Below are 19,015 nucleotides of genomic sequence, written 5' to 3'. Positions count from 1 at the left end.
GTTCTCTCTGACCACTCATTACAGATAATGGTAGATGGCTGTCTGTCTTCTAACTTCTTCACTAATGCTGGTGTTCCCCCACAGTTTTTTTTTCCACTCTTTTCCTCTTGTATATTAATGACCTTCTTCCACTGACAGGAAATCCTATTCACTGCATTCCGCCTTCCAGGTTAAGAAACTTTGCTCTATACAAACAGCTTCAACTTCTTGAATATCTGCTAATAATTCCTTAAATGCTGATTGCCAGGTAATTCTCCAGTGAGGCAAAGATAATTTGTTGATTTCAATCCTTGTACAACTCAGTCTTATTATGTCTCACAAAAAGGATTCTTCTGCTCCTATATAATTCAATGACACTTAGATTTCTAACCAAGATCACATATCTCTGTTAGAGATTACTCTGACTTTAATCTCTCTTGGCATAAGCACATCACAAATATTGCTTTCTCTGCATCTAAAAAAACTGGGGGTTTTCTCTTTCAAATCCACCCTACCATGGAATATCGTTCCCACATCTGGCATGGTGCCCCAAAACCTCTCTCAGGCTTCTAGACTCCATTCAAAAGAGGTCAGTAAGGCTAATTAATGACCCATCTTTAACAAAGTCTCTCCACTCTCTTTCTCATAGACATTGTTTCTGCTGCATGCCTTTTCTACTTCCTTAGGCACTGTTCTTCTGAATTGTATTCTGTAATTCCTGCTCTCTTCCAAACCACTCTGAACATGTGCGACAACCAGCCAGCATCCTTTTACTATCAAACCTCAAACTCAAAGACCAACTTTTCTTCTTTCTCATTTATTCCTTCAACTTCTATTTTCTGGAATAACCTCATTTCATACGTATTTCCTGAAAATTACAATTTACAGAAATTCAAGTCTAATGTTAATAAGTATCTTCTTTCATCTTTTCAACCTTCAACCCATGCACAGTTCTAAGTAGGTTCTTATACCTTTTGTGCTCAGGGTTTTCATAAAAAAAAAAACCACTCATCAGCACATTTATTATTTGGAGCTGTTAAACTTAATCAATTGTTGGTCCATTAATTGCTTAAGTAGTACCTTATTAATCCATATCTGTTCCTAATCATTTAAAGATTTTCAAAGGCCTCTAAGACTTTAGAGGCCTTTGAGTCCAAAACCTGGACAAGTAATGTCCATGCTGTGGCAGCTCTGCAGTCAACTGATGACTGTGCTATATTGTTTATACTTTGCTTGCTTCACGCAATATATCTTATAAAAAAACTTGTAATTAATAAATAATTTCATCTAGAGGTAATTCAATAGGAATTGCATTATAATATGCTACTTTAATCCAGACAAATACATCATATACACCTCACATCAGTGTACTGCTATGGGCTTGCACTATTACATTATAACATTTAACATCTTAAACCTTAAATCTAACCTCTAGTCATGCAAAAAAAGAAAGCATCCTTTTTATATTAAACTTTATTTATACATTTATTCATTAAACTTTTTTTTACATTTATGTTATTATTAACAGATTGGTTCGTTGGTTGTGCTGGGGTTTATTGGTGCACAAACTATGTGGGTCATAATGAGCCAGTTCATAAGATATTATTAACTGAGAGTGCAACACTTTCACAACTTGAGCCCTTTTTTTAATAACAGCACCCCTAAGTAATTTATTTTATTTTGCGTCACCCCTACTCAATTTTCTGCCTCTTAGATCTGATTCTCTCTCTCTGTATATATATATATATATATATATATATAAAATATTAAAAAATATATATGTTATACGATATTTATTACAATAATATAATTATAAAAATTACATTTTGTAATACAAATTATATATATATACCATATATAATTTTATTCTTTATATAGAGGTACTAAGTAAACTTTAATTATATATCACCACAAAAAATTAAAAAATAATAAGTTTAAGTAACTTAAACCCAAATTACGTGGCACCCCTGGAATATTGCTGCGGCACCCCGGTTGAAAACCACTGCTGTAGACCTATTTACTAAGAAATTACTAAAAAATTTCAGTGTTGACTCCAGTAATATAAAAAATATTTGATTCTCCTGCCAACATAATGTTGATAATAACACATCTTGTAAAAAAAAAATAAAAATAAATTTGCCAAAAAAAACCCAAAAAAAAAACCAAACGCTATCCATGTTCTCTAATAATTCATCTAATTCTTCCTTAAATTTATCCAAACTACCCAGTTATGTGTGTATGTGGAAGGGGGAGAGAAAGAGGAGGGGTAAAATTCTTTATTCTCAGACTGATGCAGAAACTTATGGGTAGATTCAATAAACTTTTATATAAAAGTGATATCTATATATTACCAGCAGCAGATTGACATTTCTTCTTCTGTCTGGGATATTTTATTTGTAGGGCTGCTTTCTTCATTAATTTTTGATGGTCCTTTAATAAGAAATGGAAAGCTAGGTGTTAAGAGAATAATAATGTTTACTATAATGATATTTGACTCTCACAGTTCTTTATATTTCATAACTGGGAAAATCCAGTTAAATAATTTTAACTACTCATATATATATATATATATATATATATATATATATATATATTAAATAATTTATTTATAATTTAATGCGCTACATTAGACCTCAAGAACTGAAAAGTACATTAAATCGTTACTTAATTGTTGTTTGGTGTTATGCACATCAGCAATTCAGGCCATATTGCACCAAGTACCTGTGCATTATGTCTGTACAAATCTGTGTGCATAAGGCAATTTGCATGTTGTGTGGACCGAAAAAACCTGGAATAGCTTGTGAGGAAACTTACTTCCTCCACCTGAGTTCAGCTAATTACAGCCTCAATTGAAAAGGACTACAGAAATCCTTTTAGTCTATGACTCAAATCAAACTGCACAATCCTACCATGCCAAGTGCTGAAACCACTACACTGTTATAGAGGATAAATCATTACTCAGAAAATTCCCAGAGGACAGTTATAGTCCTCTGGGAATTCTGTTCAAGCAATTTATAATATTCTTCTCTGCTCCTTAGTAGGTACAATTCTACAATCATTCTCTTCAAGTCAGGCTTGAAGAGAATAATAAAATATATTTCAATAGAATTGTCAGTGTCCATAAAACAGAAATTTTTCCAACATATATCAACGTTGGGATGTACAAACACAACCATCAGGAATTCTACAAAGTTAACCAGGGAATCTGGGTCCAAACTATAAACAAGCAGTTTTATAATATTAAAAAATTTAATATTATAATATTATATATAGTAATATATTATAAATATATAGTAATATATTTATAATATATTACTATATTATAAATACTTTTCCCACCTGAAAACTTCATTCTAACAATGAAATTTGAAAAGAGATTTGAACAATGTATACAATGAGATGCATTGCTTCAATTCACGTAAAACTTTGCTGTCGGGACATTCTAACAAATAACATTCTCCAAATGACACTCAATTTGGCATAAAAATTACAGGCTGTTCTCATTTAATGAATTCTTATTTAACAAATTATTTTAACTCACACCTTTTCTCTCCATATTAAAAATTTCCTATAGAATTCATTTGTTCACTGTTTCTTAACAGACATCCTGACATCCTACCTGTACACAGTATGGATATTTGTGCAACGAATCATATGATTTGGCACACCCACATCAATGTTAGGTAATACATTTGCTTTATTTGTTCTTGTGATTTTGAAATTTCGAACAATTTTTTATAAAATTAAGAATAGCTCATAAAAATTGCTGTTAATTGTGAATGCAAGTAAAAGGAAGGCCATTGCTTTGGATGTAAAGAAAAAGGTCATAGATCTGGATGAAAATGGCATCCATGATATGGAGATACCAAGCACATTGAACCTGGCTGAATTTGGTTGCAACAATTGTTAAGGGAAAAGATAAAATTCTTGAGGAAGTTCTGAATTCTGTTGTCATGATATTGATGAGGATAAATGAATCATAATTTACATATTACTGAAATGGAAAAGTTTTTGTTTATTTGTGTCAAAACCAGACTTGAAAGCATATTTGCTTGAGTCTGATAATGATGAATGCTGAAGATGTTAAAAATCATAAAGCTCAACTTCAACAGAAGAGGAACTTAAAGCATGCACTTGACAGGTTGACCATTTCAGAAAATGTAATCATAGTCAAAACATCAGACTATAAGAAGAGGCTATGCATGCAGATATTCTGGTGACAGAAACATTCTCTTAACGGCTGAGAAGGATCACTGAAGAGGAAAGGTAGTCCTGAAATGGTGATGAGATGGATACCAGGTTGCTAAGGATAGATTGACTCCTCTGCATAGATTGATTTGTACCTCTTGCTAAAGATTACTGCAAGGTGAAGAAGCTGGAATTTTAAGCATTACTATATCTCAATAATGCTCCTGGATCTCAGTGATCTCGATTCCAATGGGAAAGTTGTTTTTACCTCCTAACACATCCTGCAGCCAATAGACCAAGGAGTTACTGCCACCTTCACAGCATATTATTCAAGGATGTATGCTTATGAAGGAAATTTCCAAAAACAGTGGAGAAAATCCACCATCCTTATGGGAATTCTGAAAATTCAATATCCTGTATGTAGGAAGGTTATCAGATGAATATGGGGTCATATTAACAAGAGCAATGATAACAGAGTATGGAAAAATGTATCCAGCTTTCATAAATGAATTGAATTCCAAAATGTTAAACTTAATCAATGGCTATAGAAATAAAATTGGAGCTTTAGGATGTGGAAGAATTGCATAATTCTCCTAGTGAAGAACTGGAGAAATGATGAGCATACAGAACAGCAAAAGCAAAAGCAAAAAGGCACTACAAAGCTTTTGGTTCTGGAGAATCCAACAATGAGCACCCTCATGACTAAGGGATTAAATGAAGAATTCAGGCTCATAGAGCAAACCAAAAGCTCACTTGAGAAACAGATGATATAAACAAATATTATGTAAGAGAAAAAGGAAGACCAGACAAATGACCCTGACCATCCCTTCAACAGACCAGCTCCTGCAAGATTCTCCAGAAATTCAAATGATACTACAAAATATATAAATTATTCCACTTAATTAATCCCCAGGGGCTCACATCTGGTGAGCATGGGCTTGGCACACCCAGGGTCCTGAGCTGGATATCATCTTTCTTCTCTTTCTTGGTGATTCCTTTCTATTTCTCTCTCTCTCTCTCTCTCTCTCTCTCTCTCTCTCTCTCTCTCTCTCTCTCTCTCTCTCTCTCTCTCTCTCTCTCTCTCTCTCAGGGTAATAGGGGAATTTTTTTTTTTTTTTTTTTTTTTGGCTAGTGCAGCATAAGCCTCAGGCTTCCTTGCACCATATGGCTAATAACAATAATAATAATAATAATTCTTTTGTTTGTTGTTGTTATTTGGTTTTTAGGAGCATTAGCAACTAAGGGCATATTGCTCTGGGGATATGCAGTGGTCAATCCCTGACCTTTCTGCATCCTCCGTATTTGGTGATCACGGGCTTGAACCCCAGTCTAATCAAGAAGCGTGTGCTATGCATTGCTGCTCCTGCCCACCTGGCTATATAGGCACCCATTTAATTCTTTTAAATTCACAACAGATATTCATTATTAAACTATTTTTTTAATATTAATAAGTATGTTTTTTACTCTGCTTTATGTAGTATCATGAACAAATAAATTGATTTTTTTAATATTAGCATGAGAATACCATTAGTAACCAATTAGTTTTGTTCCAGTATACTATTCTTAAGGAATGGTATTCTGTAACCAAGTAATTTGTTATAGTGGGAAACTACTTATAAGTTGCACAAAAAAGTTATGAAAGTTGAAAAATTTGTATATCTAGAAAAAGTCTTTAATAAAAATGGAAAATTCAAAATGAAAATAAACAAAAGCATAAGTAAAGCAAGAAATGTAGGAAGTCAGACAATTTAACTTGGAGAAAAATAGGTTTATCAGCAATTTTACACCTTAACTTTCATTCATCATTCAAAAAATGAAAAGGATACTGTTCCCATTGAAAATATAAAATTTCAAGTTAAAGAATTTTTTTTCATGAAATCAACCAATTTTATTTTTTAATAAAATTAATTTGGCACTCTTTCAAAAGAATGTCTTGTGAAGGACAAGCTGTTATATAAGTGAATAAAAACAGTTTTTCTAAACTGTTTACATAAGCTCCCACATTCTCCATGGGAAAGTGACAAGATTCAGCAAGAGTAAACAATGGTCAGATATTGTCACAAGCCGACCGGGCTAGCCGGGTGGGTAAAGTGCCTGCCTGGCAACCCAAAGGTCGCGGGTTCGAATCCTGCCTTGGGCTTGGATCAAAGTACTTCAAAAACCTTGGGAGGTGCATTATGGCCACAGAAGATGATGCACCAACAACTACCAAAAAAAAAATATTGTCACAATTTTTGTGCTACAGGCTCCTGAAAAGTTGCAGGAGTTGCAAAATAATGGCTTCTTTCAAAGCTGTCAGGACTAACAAAAACAGTGTATTGATTATTTTTGACATTTCACATAGCTTTACATTTGCATAATTCTGTTACTGAAGAACTGATAGCAGAGAAAGAAATAAACAGGTGCTTCCTAGGTGAGGCTGCAATTTTGAGAGAAAGGCAGCTGGTTCTTGTTCCACAACAATGCTCTCACCCATTCTGCATTTGTTGTGAAGACATTTCTGACAAAACATGGCATTATACAGATCAACCATCCAACCTACTCTCCCAATCTGGCAACAGCAGACTTCTTGCTCTTTCCCAAGGTGAAAACTGACCTCAAAGGAAAGAGATTTGAGAATGTTGAGAACATAACAGAAAATCAGAAAATGCAACTGCCAAGCTGAACATCATCTCTTTGGATGCCTTCACTAGTCCTCTTCAGAAACTTAGAAGATTGTAAAAAGTGTATTCAATTAGATGGTGATTACCTTGAATAAATATAAAACTATTTTTGAGCTTCTTCATTTTGTGTTCTTTTTATTGCACCAGTCTGGAAACTTTATTGTCACACTTTGTATAATGACAAGTGCACTGATATTGAAGTGACTGAATGAAATCTGGGAAGACAAAGATCAGAGTAATGCTTATGGTCGATGTTTTTTTTGAGGTTCTCGTATGACCTGAACCTCAACCAATCAGTTGCAGGTCCTTGATATAATAGTCACACAAGCTTTACAGAGAAAATCTGCAATGCCTTTATGAAAAATGGCAATGTCTGAGAATTGTCAATCTCTTTGTGTAATTCTTTATTAGTTATTTTTACTACAATCTATATTGGATTTTATCTTTTTTTTTACCAGTCTGATTGATTTTAATACCTTAATTTTAAATTCATACAAGCAAGTAAGAAGCCCACATAACTTATAATCAAGGAGAAACCCTGACCAAGAGTTAATGAACAACATCCTGTCCAACTTTGAGCAGTATCCAGCATATGTTATGGATAAGAAGCATCAAAACAGATTTAGATATTTATGTTTTTTCTTTCTATCTAAAAGAAAAAATGATTTTATACCTGCATTTTCCAAAATAGTTTTTGCTTCTGGATCACCCGCGGCAGATGGAAGTACACTAGCATTACATAGTACACCCTCTTTTGATGTAGGAGATAGAGTTGCAGGTTTTGACAATGCATATGGCTGTTCACTAGTTCTATGAAGTAAATAATAAAAAAAGCAAATAAAACAAAAAAAACTTGCTGACCTCTACTGCTAACACTCCTAATAATCCTATGTATGAGTTTCCACAATTATATCTCTTAAAATGATAAATTCCCAACAAATCTGCTCCTGAATATGGTGAATTAATTAAAAATTCAATATGAAGTAAGAACCAAAATTTATATTTTACATTTAAAATATTGCCCACCAGCTGCAATATTTCATGAGACATGAAAGTCAAACGATGTACCATTATTTTAGCTACTTCTCAAAATTGTGTTTCAAGAAACTTATGAATGAACAGCCTCTCACCTGTTTATATGGATGTGGTAAGAGACAAGAATTAGGAGAATTTAAAATGTCACTTTTCCAAAATACCGTAATCATAGTAGCAATATAGGAATATGCACTATCATGATGGAACAAACTAGTTCTGCTCTACCTACAATGCTTTCCTAAACAAGTGATTGAATGATGAATGTGCACTAATCAACTTCTAGTGCAAAACACTGTCAAAACAAAATTTGTGACACTACTCCTTGAACATCCTTTGTAAATTAAAACATTTGATATACAAAATGCCAGTTAAATCATTCTTAAAACTAGCTTAGTTTAGTATATTGTTTGATAACTACTATATGTAAGACAGTAATTACGAAATTAAAAAGGTTTCTCTGAATTACCTTCTACAAATGAAAAGAAAGTAAACAGTGCATGGATATCAAAGAAAAACATAAATGCAGTGTGAGACATTTTTTTCCCTATAGATTACTTGGCATTCCACCATTTTAAAGACTAGATTAAAGATGCAACAGTACAACTTTATATTTAAATTTTGCCAAACTATTTACACTGATTAAACAATATTTAATAATACCTGGAACACTGTTCTCATTAAAAATTCAAGTACCATTAATCAAGAAAAATGAGTTACAGCATGCCACACAAGTTTTTTTCACATATAAACTGTTTTTCTTACTTTTCTGTTAGTTGAGATAACATGCTTATGAAATCAGGTCCAGTGTGAATCAATCCTTCAGAAGTTGCATCATAAGATTTTGGAACACCTGGAATTATCAAAGACTGAAAAAAATGCTTAAACTTTAGTCAGCTAGATATGTATTAAAAAGTAATTAAGACATTAACATCACATCTCAAAATAAAATTTAATATTATATGTTTAAAATTCTGGAAGCTATTTCCCAAACCACTTTGACAGGTATTATCAAATATTTCTATCTATGTTATCCATTAAATATTATTTTTACACTATTCTCTGAGTAGTAAGTTGCTTTCCATTTTGTATAATACAATTAGGATTTTTTTTTAGCTGTGAAAGCAAACACCATGCATTTCAATACAGAAAGAATTTAATCAACTTGGCAACATTTACAAATTTCATGTTCCAAACAAATGTTTCACATTAAGAAGTATTATACAATGGGGGGGGGGGGAGACCTATTTTTCATAATTTCAGTTCATAGTAATTTTTGTGCTGTAAATAAAAGTTAAGTGCAAACTGCATCACTACAACAAAACAAAATTTACATATCAAATTAAATATGAGGCATGATCAAAAAATTAGAGACAACTAATATCTGGGAAATGACAAAGCTTACTAGCAATTCAGATCTTCTTTGAAGTAGCCTCCATGACACTATATACACCAATTTCAACACTTTTGCAACTTCTGGAAGCATTCCTGATAGGCTTCTTTTGGAATTGCCAATAGTTCCTGCATTGCATTCTGAATAATTTCCTCAGTCATTGCAATCAATAACCTTTCAGGGAAGTTTTCAAGCTTGCTTAAATAAATCTGGTGAGCTAAACCTGGTGAGTATGGTGGATGAAAGGCCACAGTGATGGAGTGCTTTGCAAGAAATTCTTGAATGAAAAGCACTGGGTGTGCAGGGGCATTGTCATGATGCAGGCACATATTCTCCAAAGCCCACTTTTCTGGTTGTTGTCTACAAACAGCATTGCACAATCACTGCAAGACTATTTTGTAGTATTTCTAGTTCACTGTTTGGCATAAGAGATAATTTTAAGAGATTTGGCATATTCATAATGAGCAATGTCCTGTGAGTAAAAAAAAAAAAAAAAAAAAAAAAAAAAAGAAAGGTATGATCTTCAACATTTCATCAAAATTGTCTTGCTTTTTTTGGGTCATGGAAAAGATGGAGTCTTCCACTGAGAGGAATTGTTCTTTGGTTTTGGTTCATAGCCATTTACCACCCATGATTTTCCACCAGTAATGATGGAAGAAACAATATGTGGGGTCAGCAGCAGCACACTGACAAAGATCTAACACTAACTCTGCGATCATTAGTGAAGATGAAGGAACAAATTGGCTGAAATGAGTCACATTCTCAGATCATGTTAAAACTGACTGACATGCCCTATAAGAAATATCAATTTCACTAGTAACTTTGTGAATAGTTAATCACTGATACAGATCAGGAGCGACTGAATCATTAGTTTTTGAAGCTCATGGAGTGCAGACTGTCTTCAAAAGACAATTACTGATTGTTGCAAGGCACACATATATACATGTGTGCCTTGCAACAATCAGTAATTGTCTTTTTTCTTTTTTTTTCTTTTTTTTTATTAAATTAAACCTTTAAACTTTCTTATCCATTTTGGCATCTTTCTTTTTCATGGGCTCTGTGGTTAACAGAGCCCATGAAATCCCTCGATCTATTATAGTCCTCTCTCTTGAAACTGAAGTCCACACCTTTTCATGTTACCATAGAAGTTTCTTTAGATACCAGCTATTTTATGAAATTGTGATCACAACATCAAAAAATGGCTAGTGTCCAAAATTATCACAGAAAAAGTAGATTTGAAGTGTTAGCATTGAAAGTCATATAGGTGTATCAAATAAGATGAAAATAACTACTCTGTGCAGTTGTTTAATATGTTATGGATATGAACAAATTAAAGGCTACATGCAGCAAAATGTAAAAACACATACTATAGAAAAAACACTGATGCTCAAAAGGAGGAGCATTAGTTGTTACCATTACAAAGAGCAGTGACTGTCTATTGAACAGAAAGCAGTCAAAGGTGGCATGAGAGTTTAAAGACAAAAAACAAATAAAAAATAATTAAAGACTGCATTAACTAACATGTTTGAAGAATAAAATAAATGTAAATATATAATTTCCCATAATTCAAAAGTACTTTTCTTACTTTATTCAGTGTGAGGCAAAAAATGAAATTCAATGTCCACACGGTAGAGTTTGCAATCAGGAGATAAGATTACAGAAATGCACGAATATAATTAGGCTGTTAGCTCTGGGATAAGTAGCAGTTACTAAAATAAATAAATAAATAAATTTTCTGTTTATACTCCGGCACAATGACCAAGTCAGTAGAGTTTACAATAAATTGTCAATACAAATATTTATTGTATTTAGTAGTCATGGGCTTGAACCCCGGTCCACTGAAGGAATGCGTGCTATGCACTCTTGCTCCTGACCACTCGGCTACATCAGGCCTAAGGGATTCATCACTAAAGGGACAGCCTTGTCCATAAAGAAAGTTAATCAGCAAATTATAAAAAAAAACTGTGCAAAGCTAAAATAAAAGGATTTATTTTTCTTATTCTTTAAGAGTTGTAGCTAATACTGTAGTTAATTCATATTGACACTATTTTGAAAAAAAAAATTAGGTTTTATTCTACTATTTTGATTTTCATTCAAAATAGTGGAATAAAAATCACACATGACCAAATGTGTATACTGAAACTTGCACTACAATAAAGTATAGAAAAGTACGAAAAGCTTTAATTTATCTATCTATACATTAAAAAAGTTTTCCTCCTAGTGATATTTATTCGAGCCAATGGGAGAAGAGGGCAAGGAAATTATGCCACTACAAATGCAATTAATTATTGACAACTGCCTCCATAACGTTCACCAACCTTGTGCACGTGATTCACTGTCTAACATTTGATGTTCCATTGTAATGTTTTTTGTATATTAATGAATATTATATATTTGTAAATATTGTAGTTTAGTATTTTGTAAATATTTTAAATATTTGTATAGTTTATAAATACTGTATAAATATTTTAGTCCTACTCTTTCGGATGCAACAATATTCCTCATGTATAATGGAACCTGAAGCAAAAGGTCTTTTCCTAAGTAACCTATGTAAACACAGGTAAATAATTACATAGTGATATTGGCTGAAGTCTAGTATAGTATACGCTGGCAGGTACTTCGATGAAAGCAAGAAAGACAGCAATAATTGACAGGTGAAAGCACCTCCCTTTTCTGATTGTTTTGTGTCATCGAAGAGGGGGGGGCTTGGCTTAGCTTAGGTAGTTGTTTATCCCTACATCCCGCTGTTTTAAAATGAGAAAACGAGTTTACGATTTAAAAACAGCGGCAAATGTGGGGAAAAACACCCTGGGCATATCAACCTAAGAGGACAGTGGGCAGGGAAAGCAGTGGCATCTGCCAATCCCTGCTTTGTTTCTGTCCGTTTGTTGAAATAAGGGAGTCACAACTTGTCAATCACTGTTTTGCTTGCCGCCATGTTGGAGGGTGTACACCGTTCTGGATTTTACCATGATATTTATTTGACCTTGAGAATGCCACACACTACAAATTCACAGGTAAATAATTACATAGGTCATTTTTCCTGATTAGATATCAACCAGTGCATTTCGACAGGTGTCTTTTACGTAGAAAAGATTTGACTTATTCCATATACCTCTACATTTTATGTAGAAAATGTGTGCTCGGGGGTGGGCGAGAAAAGCAAGCAGGGGGCAAAGCCCCCCCAGTATTTATTAAAACACTTTTACAGTGCTTGCACATGCACACACAGATGCCTACTATTTTTATTTCATGGCAAATTTATGAAGTCCAGTATGATATTTTGCTATAATAACAGCGGCTGCTTTATTACAATAGCTAGAAACCCATAAATGGTAAAAAAATAATAATAAATAACATTATTAAATTTGATGTAAGTAGCATTTTTATTTTAGCTGACAACTTTTTTTTTTTTTTTTTTTTTTTGCCAGCTACAGATTTTTTTAGTATTGAAGTAAAGTAACCAAGGCCAGGCATGAATAATAAACTCCTTTTACTCAAAATCCACCATCCACAAAAAAATGGTTACCCTGAGTTTCACATAAGTGATCATGGATTAGACCAGGGATATCTAGCTTGCAGGCCATGTGCAGCCTGTAACCACGTAGGCAGCTAAGTGTTATGCATTCCCCAAGTTTGAAACTAGCATGTCACAAATTATAGTTTCACAGTTATTGACTTTTGAAAATATGATGATTTTTTCTGTGCTGCTTTATTGATAGTTAAAAGTAAAACTAAAGCATAGCAAGATTTTGTACAGAAGGAGAGACAGACCCCATGGGGTTCTGTGTATAAGATCGTCACAGGTAAGATGAAAGCGGATCAACTGGGGTTTTGAGGTGATTATGTATAATGCACAGTTCTATGAATATGAACAACATTGTTAAGGATTACTTCTCAAGCAGGACAGTCACAGTTCGGACAAGGTTTCCACAGATCAAGAGGGCTGTGGTAAAAGGGGTGTCCTCAGGGATCAATTTTTGGTGCCAGTTTTTTGGAATATTGTGGATGACTTGTTGGGGACTTTGTCTAGCATAGCAAAAGCTATTCACATATGCCAATAATTTATTGATATTGGTGGAAGTGGATATCAGCTAAGAAACAAAGTCAAAAAGTATCCTCCAACATTGTTCATGAGTGGGCACAAAAAAAAGTTGGAAATCTCAATATCTAAGTCCAAAAGTATGTTGCTCAAAGGTATGCTGAATGAAAGAACACACTCCACAGTTAAGGGAGCAGGGATCACACTGGCATAGTCTAGGTCAGTGATATACTCAGGAGTCATTATTGAAGATAGGCTATCTTTCCTTGATTATGTGAGGTTCCTGCGAGATCATATCAAGAATATTTATATGAAATTATGGAGAATTTTGGAACTAAGTTGGGGGATAAAAGGGAAGCATTTAAGTATGCTGTATGAATATTTATTTGTTCTCATTATAACCTATGCAGGAGAATGGGGGCATAGAATTGATAAATGACATTGATGAAGGGATAGAGGGCATGATGTCTAAATTTGCAGATGATGTTAAAATTGGTAGAGTAGTTAATGATCACTGTCAAGCTGAGCTTCTTCAGAGAGACCTAGATAGACTTCAGAAATGGTCAGAAAAATGGCAGCTATGCTTTAATCCAACCAAGTGTAAGGTATTACACCTGGGAAACAGTAATCCCAAAATAACTTATTCACTTGGTGGAGTTCAACTAAACCCAGTACTGGAGGAAAGGGACTTGGGTGTTACGATACGGTCAGACATGAAATTCTCTGAGCATTGTAAACAGGTTGCAAGGAAGGCCCATGGTGTCCTATCGATGATCTATCGAACTTTTGCAAGTAGAGATAGGGACGTGATAATCCCATTATATAAGGCTTATGTTAGACCACACTTGGAATACTGAGTTCAAGTATGGAGACCGCACCTAAAGAAAGACATCGAGCTTCTTGAAAGGATGCAAAGACGGGTAACTCGCCTGGTGAGATCGGCAAAAGGGCGTCCTTATGAAGAAAGACTTCGAATATGTGGGTTGCAGAGTTTGGAAACTAGACACCTTAGAGGAGATTTGATTGAGGTGTTTAAGGCTCTGAGAGGCATCAGTAAAATGAATGAGGACGAAATTTTCAAGATTATAAATGATGCTAGAAATAGGGGACATAAATTCAAGTTATGGGGGGAAATGTTTAGATTGGACTGCAGGAAGTTTTATTTTAGCCAGCGAGTTATAAATTACTGGAATAAGTTGCCTTCATGGGTGGTAGAGGCCGACAGTTTGGGGAAATTCAAAGGTCATCTGGATAGTACTTTTGGGTAAGGGAAGTGCATAGGATGATAGGTTTAATTTCCTTTTTTTTATTAATTATTATTTATTTTTTTTTTTATTTTTTTTTTTTGTTTTTATCATTGTTTTGTTCGGATTTTTTTTTTTTTGGCTGGTGCAGCATAAGCCATAGGCTTTCTTGCACCATGCGGCCATTACTAATACTAAGTTTCAATAAAAAGGTATTAACTGTACAAAGATTAGCCCTACTTATGGGTTCCCATTTATGGTCCACAGTGTCAGAAATTATGCAATTTTTACACTGCATATTTTACAAGCTACAGAGAATTTTTCCACCACTTTAAGGAACAAAGCAACAGTTCCAAACCCATTAGACATACTTTTCAAGAAGCAGAACTTCCCTTACTGAATCACCCCACAATTCATTCAACAGAAAGCCATTACAACAGAAGAGAATTTAAAAAGGCCGTTTACATTTGTACATTTCTAATTTGACAATTATTAGGAACAAAGGTACTAACAACCCTAAGCCACATTAATTCTTTCAAGCAGTATATCAGCCAATGTCAATCTTCTTTATCTCAATTCCACTTTATTACTTACAGTACCTATTCTTTCCTTCTTGCCTTTGTGACAACCTTTTCAGTTCCGTATCTGCTATTGTGATACCTGCCCTGGCTGTCAGCAAGAAAGCAGTACCATTTAGGCATACAGCAACCAACAGGAAATAATCTTCATGTTGATTGGTGCAGTTCCAGCTCCAAAAATTAGTGCTGATTCTTTGATCCCTGATGCCTCTTCAAGTTAATATTGTTGTTACTATTTTCAAATTATATTAATGCACACCAATTATGATATTACTTACACATTGAGGTTTTTCTGAATTATTCTTTTTCTCTGACCTGGAAGAAGAAAATACCATTATTCATATTCTGAAATATGTAAACTAAACAAGTGCCTGCTATAACTTCATGATTTAAAAAATTACACATATACACGTATAAAGAGCTAGCCTAAATAAAGTATATCAAAATTCAAAACTGATTATTTCATTAAACACAGCAAAATGAAATACAATAGTATTCAGTATTTCTGAACAAAGAGTCACTGTCAATGACAGTAAATAATACACTCCATATGTCCTCAACTCTTCTACAAACAAAATTGCAATCTGCCACAATTATCAAACATGCCATTTAATGTCTTAAATATAATTGCATGAAGCATTCATCCAATCTTCTCTTTTAGCTGATGAAGAATATGATGGTCAGGCTCTCTGTACACTTGGTCCTTCAGTATATCCTACAGACAGCTATAAACTTGTGTCAAATAAACTGAATGAGAAGAGTGTGGAAAATTGGTATCACCTGAAATTAATTTTTTTTTATTTTTTTTTTTATGAGAACCCCAAACACGAGAGGTATTATAACCTATAGTACTTAGTACCGTGCTTGGGTTCAATTTGTTTTTAATCAAATAACATCACCCAGTAGACAAATCCATTATTCAATAAAAACTGATTCTTGTAGACTATTTGGCTCCATCATCAGAAAACAGGTACCATCAAATAGTGACCTTGTGCCAAGTGATAAACAAACATATTTAATCTAAATCAGCAGCCAAGCAGTGTTTGGAAGAAAATTTCCAATTTTAAAATGTAACTTTCGTTAGGTGAACAAAACCCCCTCTGAAATGAGCTATGTGGGCCCAGAAAACAACAATGGACCCAACACTGAACCCCTCAGGATTCAATGTTGGGTCCATTGTTGTTTTCTGTATTTATAAATTATATTGATGATGGTATATCAGGCTTAACATCCAAGTTTGCAGATGATATGAAGGGTGGCAGGGTTGTTAAGGACACTAATGACAGTACACTGCTGCAACAGGATCTAGAAAAGTTGAGCAGATGGGCTGAGAGGTAGCAAATGAAGTTTAACATTGACAAATGTAAAGTACTACATATGGGAAGCAGTAACCCCAGAGTAACGTATCAACTCTGTGGTACTATACTGACAGTGGTAGAGAATGAAAAGGATCTGGGGTAATTGTGCAGGCAGATATGTTTTCTGAGCAGTGCAGACGGTCTGCAAGAATAGCTCATGGTGTATTGTCAATGATATACAGGAATTTTTCTAGCAGGGATAAGGAGGTGATTATCCCCTTGTATAAGGGGATAATCACCTCCACACCTTGAGTACTGTATACAGGTCCGGAGGCCTCATTTTAAGAAGAATGTAGAGCTGTTGGAACGAATACAGAGAAGGGCAACAAGATTAGTGAATGGAATGAAGGGTTGCTCTTACGAAGAAAGAGCCTAAGTTTTGCAGATTACAGTGTCTGGAGACTAGGCACCTGCGAGGTGATCTAATTGAGATGTATAAAGCCTTGAATGGTTTGAGCATGCTCAATGCTGATGGGATTTTTCCTCTTGCTCAGAATAATCACCCGAAAGGACATAAATTCAAATTGAGGATAAACAGTTGTAGGATAGATGTGCGGAAGTTTGCCTTTAGCCAGCGGGTAGTCGATTGGTGGAACAGACTTCCATCTTTTGTTCTGGAAGTCAACAGCCTAAATAAATTTAAGGCTGAGCTGGACAGGTATTTGGAACGAATGGAGGGGTGAAATGGGAGCGGTTTTTTTTTTTCGCTGATGCCGCATAAGCTTGCGGCATCAGCCTCTACTAATGCTAATGCAGCACTCAAATCAAGAATCAGGGTATTGCTTCAATGCAAGTATTGAAACAGTTTGAAAAATATAATGCCTCTGTCTTTCCTGTGACTGTGACAGAGCTTGGTCTCAGGCTGTTTAAAAATTACTATATTTGCCCAGGAGTCAACCTAGAATAACAAACTTTGCTTTTAGTCAAAGAAACGTCACCTGGCCCATGAATCCATTAATCATTAAAAACACAAAGACATTCTTGTGACTGGTTTCAGAACTATTTGAGTACATTAACAGATAACAGGTAACTTCAATTATGGGTACAATGGTCATCCCCCAGCATGGGTTACACATTGCATCACTACACTATTCCAGTGCAGAAAATGGAAGTACTGGAAATAATGGCAACAGAAGACAAAGATGTGACATGATGAATCATGCTACACAGTCCTAGTATCAGACAGATACATCTAGATGTGGTATATAGCTAAAGAGTAGCTATACAGCCCCTACATAATACATAATGCAGATAAGGCAATTCTCTGGAGAGGGGCTGTATGACACTGACATGATAACAGCATTACACTGCTTCATGGAGAATAATGATCAACCTACTATTTTTCCAGGCTTGATCTGAATCCAATGAAACATCTTTGCAATGTTTTGGGACAATTGAGAGCCAGAATTGGAGGAGTGGAACAAGATTCAGTCTCCACATAGGTGTGTCAAGACTGATAACTTGTAGGAGTAGCCCCAGAGGGTTACAGATATCAATAAAGCCCAAGTGGGAGGGAGTTAAACTTTACATTAAAAATTTCTTTTTGCTAACCAGATGTTTTTCAATTTATTATCCCAATACATTTTAGAGGATATTATGTATAAACACTATAATGTTAATCTATGCATAACTGAAAAAAAAAAAAAACTCGAAATTTGGAAATACACCTAACCTCAACTGTGCCCTGCAGAGGGCTCCTAAGATAAAGTGAAAACATACAAAAGTAATTCTACTGTTAGTGCAGAAAGTTTCCTCTTTAATTATTTGTTCTTGCATTGTGATGCTCTTTAATCAACATATATGAGATAACATGGCTAGCACAGTTAACACTGTGAAATATTGGCTAACTGAAATAACATTTAATGACCATTAAAATTCTGAAACTATGCACAATTAATAAACATATACTGTTATGTACAATAAAATATAGTACTTACTTTCCTGCAAGCATAGGACATCTTACACATGCACCAAAATAAAGGCACTGACCTATTTAGAAATCAGTAAGAAATTTAAATGAAAAATTAAATGAAATACAATAACCACACACTATTAAAAAAAAAAAAAAAAAACTTTATAAACAAAATTTAAGTAAAAAACTGTGCATTTCCCTCAATTTAGTTTATAAATATAAACAGCAAATATTAAGAAAAATAGAATGACTTTCTCATCCTTTGTGCTTTCATGGCCAGTAGGATTTAAAATGACTTGTAAATGTAATGATCTTAATGCCAACAGAACAAACTTTGCATTTTGAGAAAGGGGTGGACTGTACCATGAGCTGTCTTGGTATTTAGAAACAAATGCCAACACCAAAAGGTTAATCAGCCACTAATTTAAAACTTTTGCTGCCAGCTTTTTGATTACTTTTATTTTGTCCTGGGATTGAAAACCACAAGATTGAGTCAATTTGGATTGGAAAGAGCAGAGATATTTACTGGCTTTCTTCTCACTATGATTGAATTAATCAGACTGGTAAATGCTGCTTGACAAAAATATCCAATTTTTCTTCTGTTAAATTGAAGAAAAAGTTCTAAA

At 34.2% G+C, this 19,015-nt stretch overlaps 1 protein-coding gene across 1 annotated transcript in view; it reads right to left on the bottom strand.

The window, feature by feature from the left end:
* Window positions 1-19,015, bottom strand: part of LOC150081371 (uncharacterized) — a 101,026-nt gene that overhangs the window by 37,015 nt on the left and 44,996 nt on the right. The window contains exons 12-16 of the mRNA XM_090380186.1: window positions 18,415-18,466; window positions 15,398-15,434; window positions 8,628-8,731; window positions 7,504-7,640; window positions 2,331-2,409 (exon numbers count right to left, since the gene is read on the bottom strand). Of these exons, the coding sequence (XP_090236312.1) occupies window positions 2,331-2,409; window positions 7,504-7,640; window positions 8,628-8,731; window positions 15,398-15,434; window positions 18,415-18,466 (409 nt within the window). The remainder of the gene's footprint in view (window positions 1-2,330; window positions 2,410-7,503; window positions 7,641-8,627; window positions 8,732-15,397; window positions 15,435-18,414; window positions 18,467-19,015) is intronic.

Source organism: Mastigoproctus giganteus, chromosome 8 (genome assembly GCF_048544385.1).
Source record: "Mastigoproctus giganteus isolate SK-2022 chromosome 8, ASM4854438v1, whole genome shotgun sequence".
In the NCBI taxonomy this organism is placed as follows: domain Eukaryota; kingdom Metazoa; phylum Arthropoda; class Arachnida; order Uropygi; family Thelyphonidae; genus Mastigoproctus; species Mastigoproctus giganteus.
This window is presented reverse-complemented; position numbering and strand designations above follow the sequence as displayed.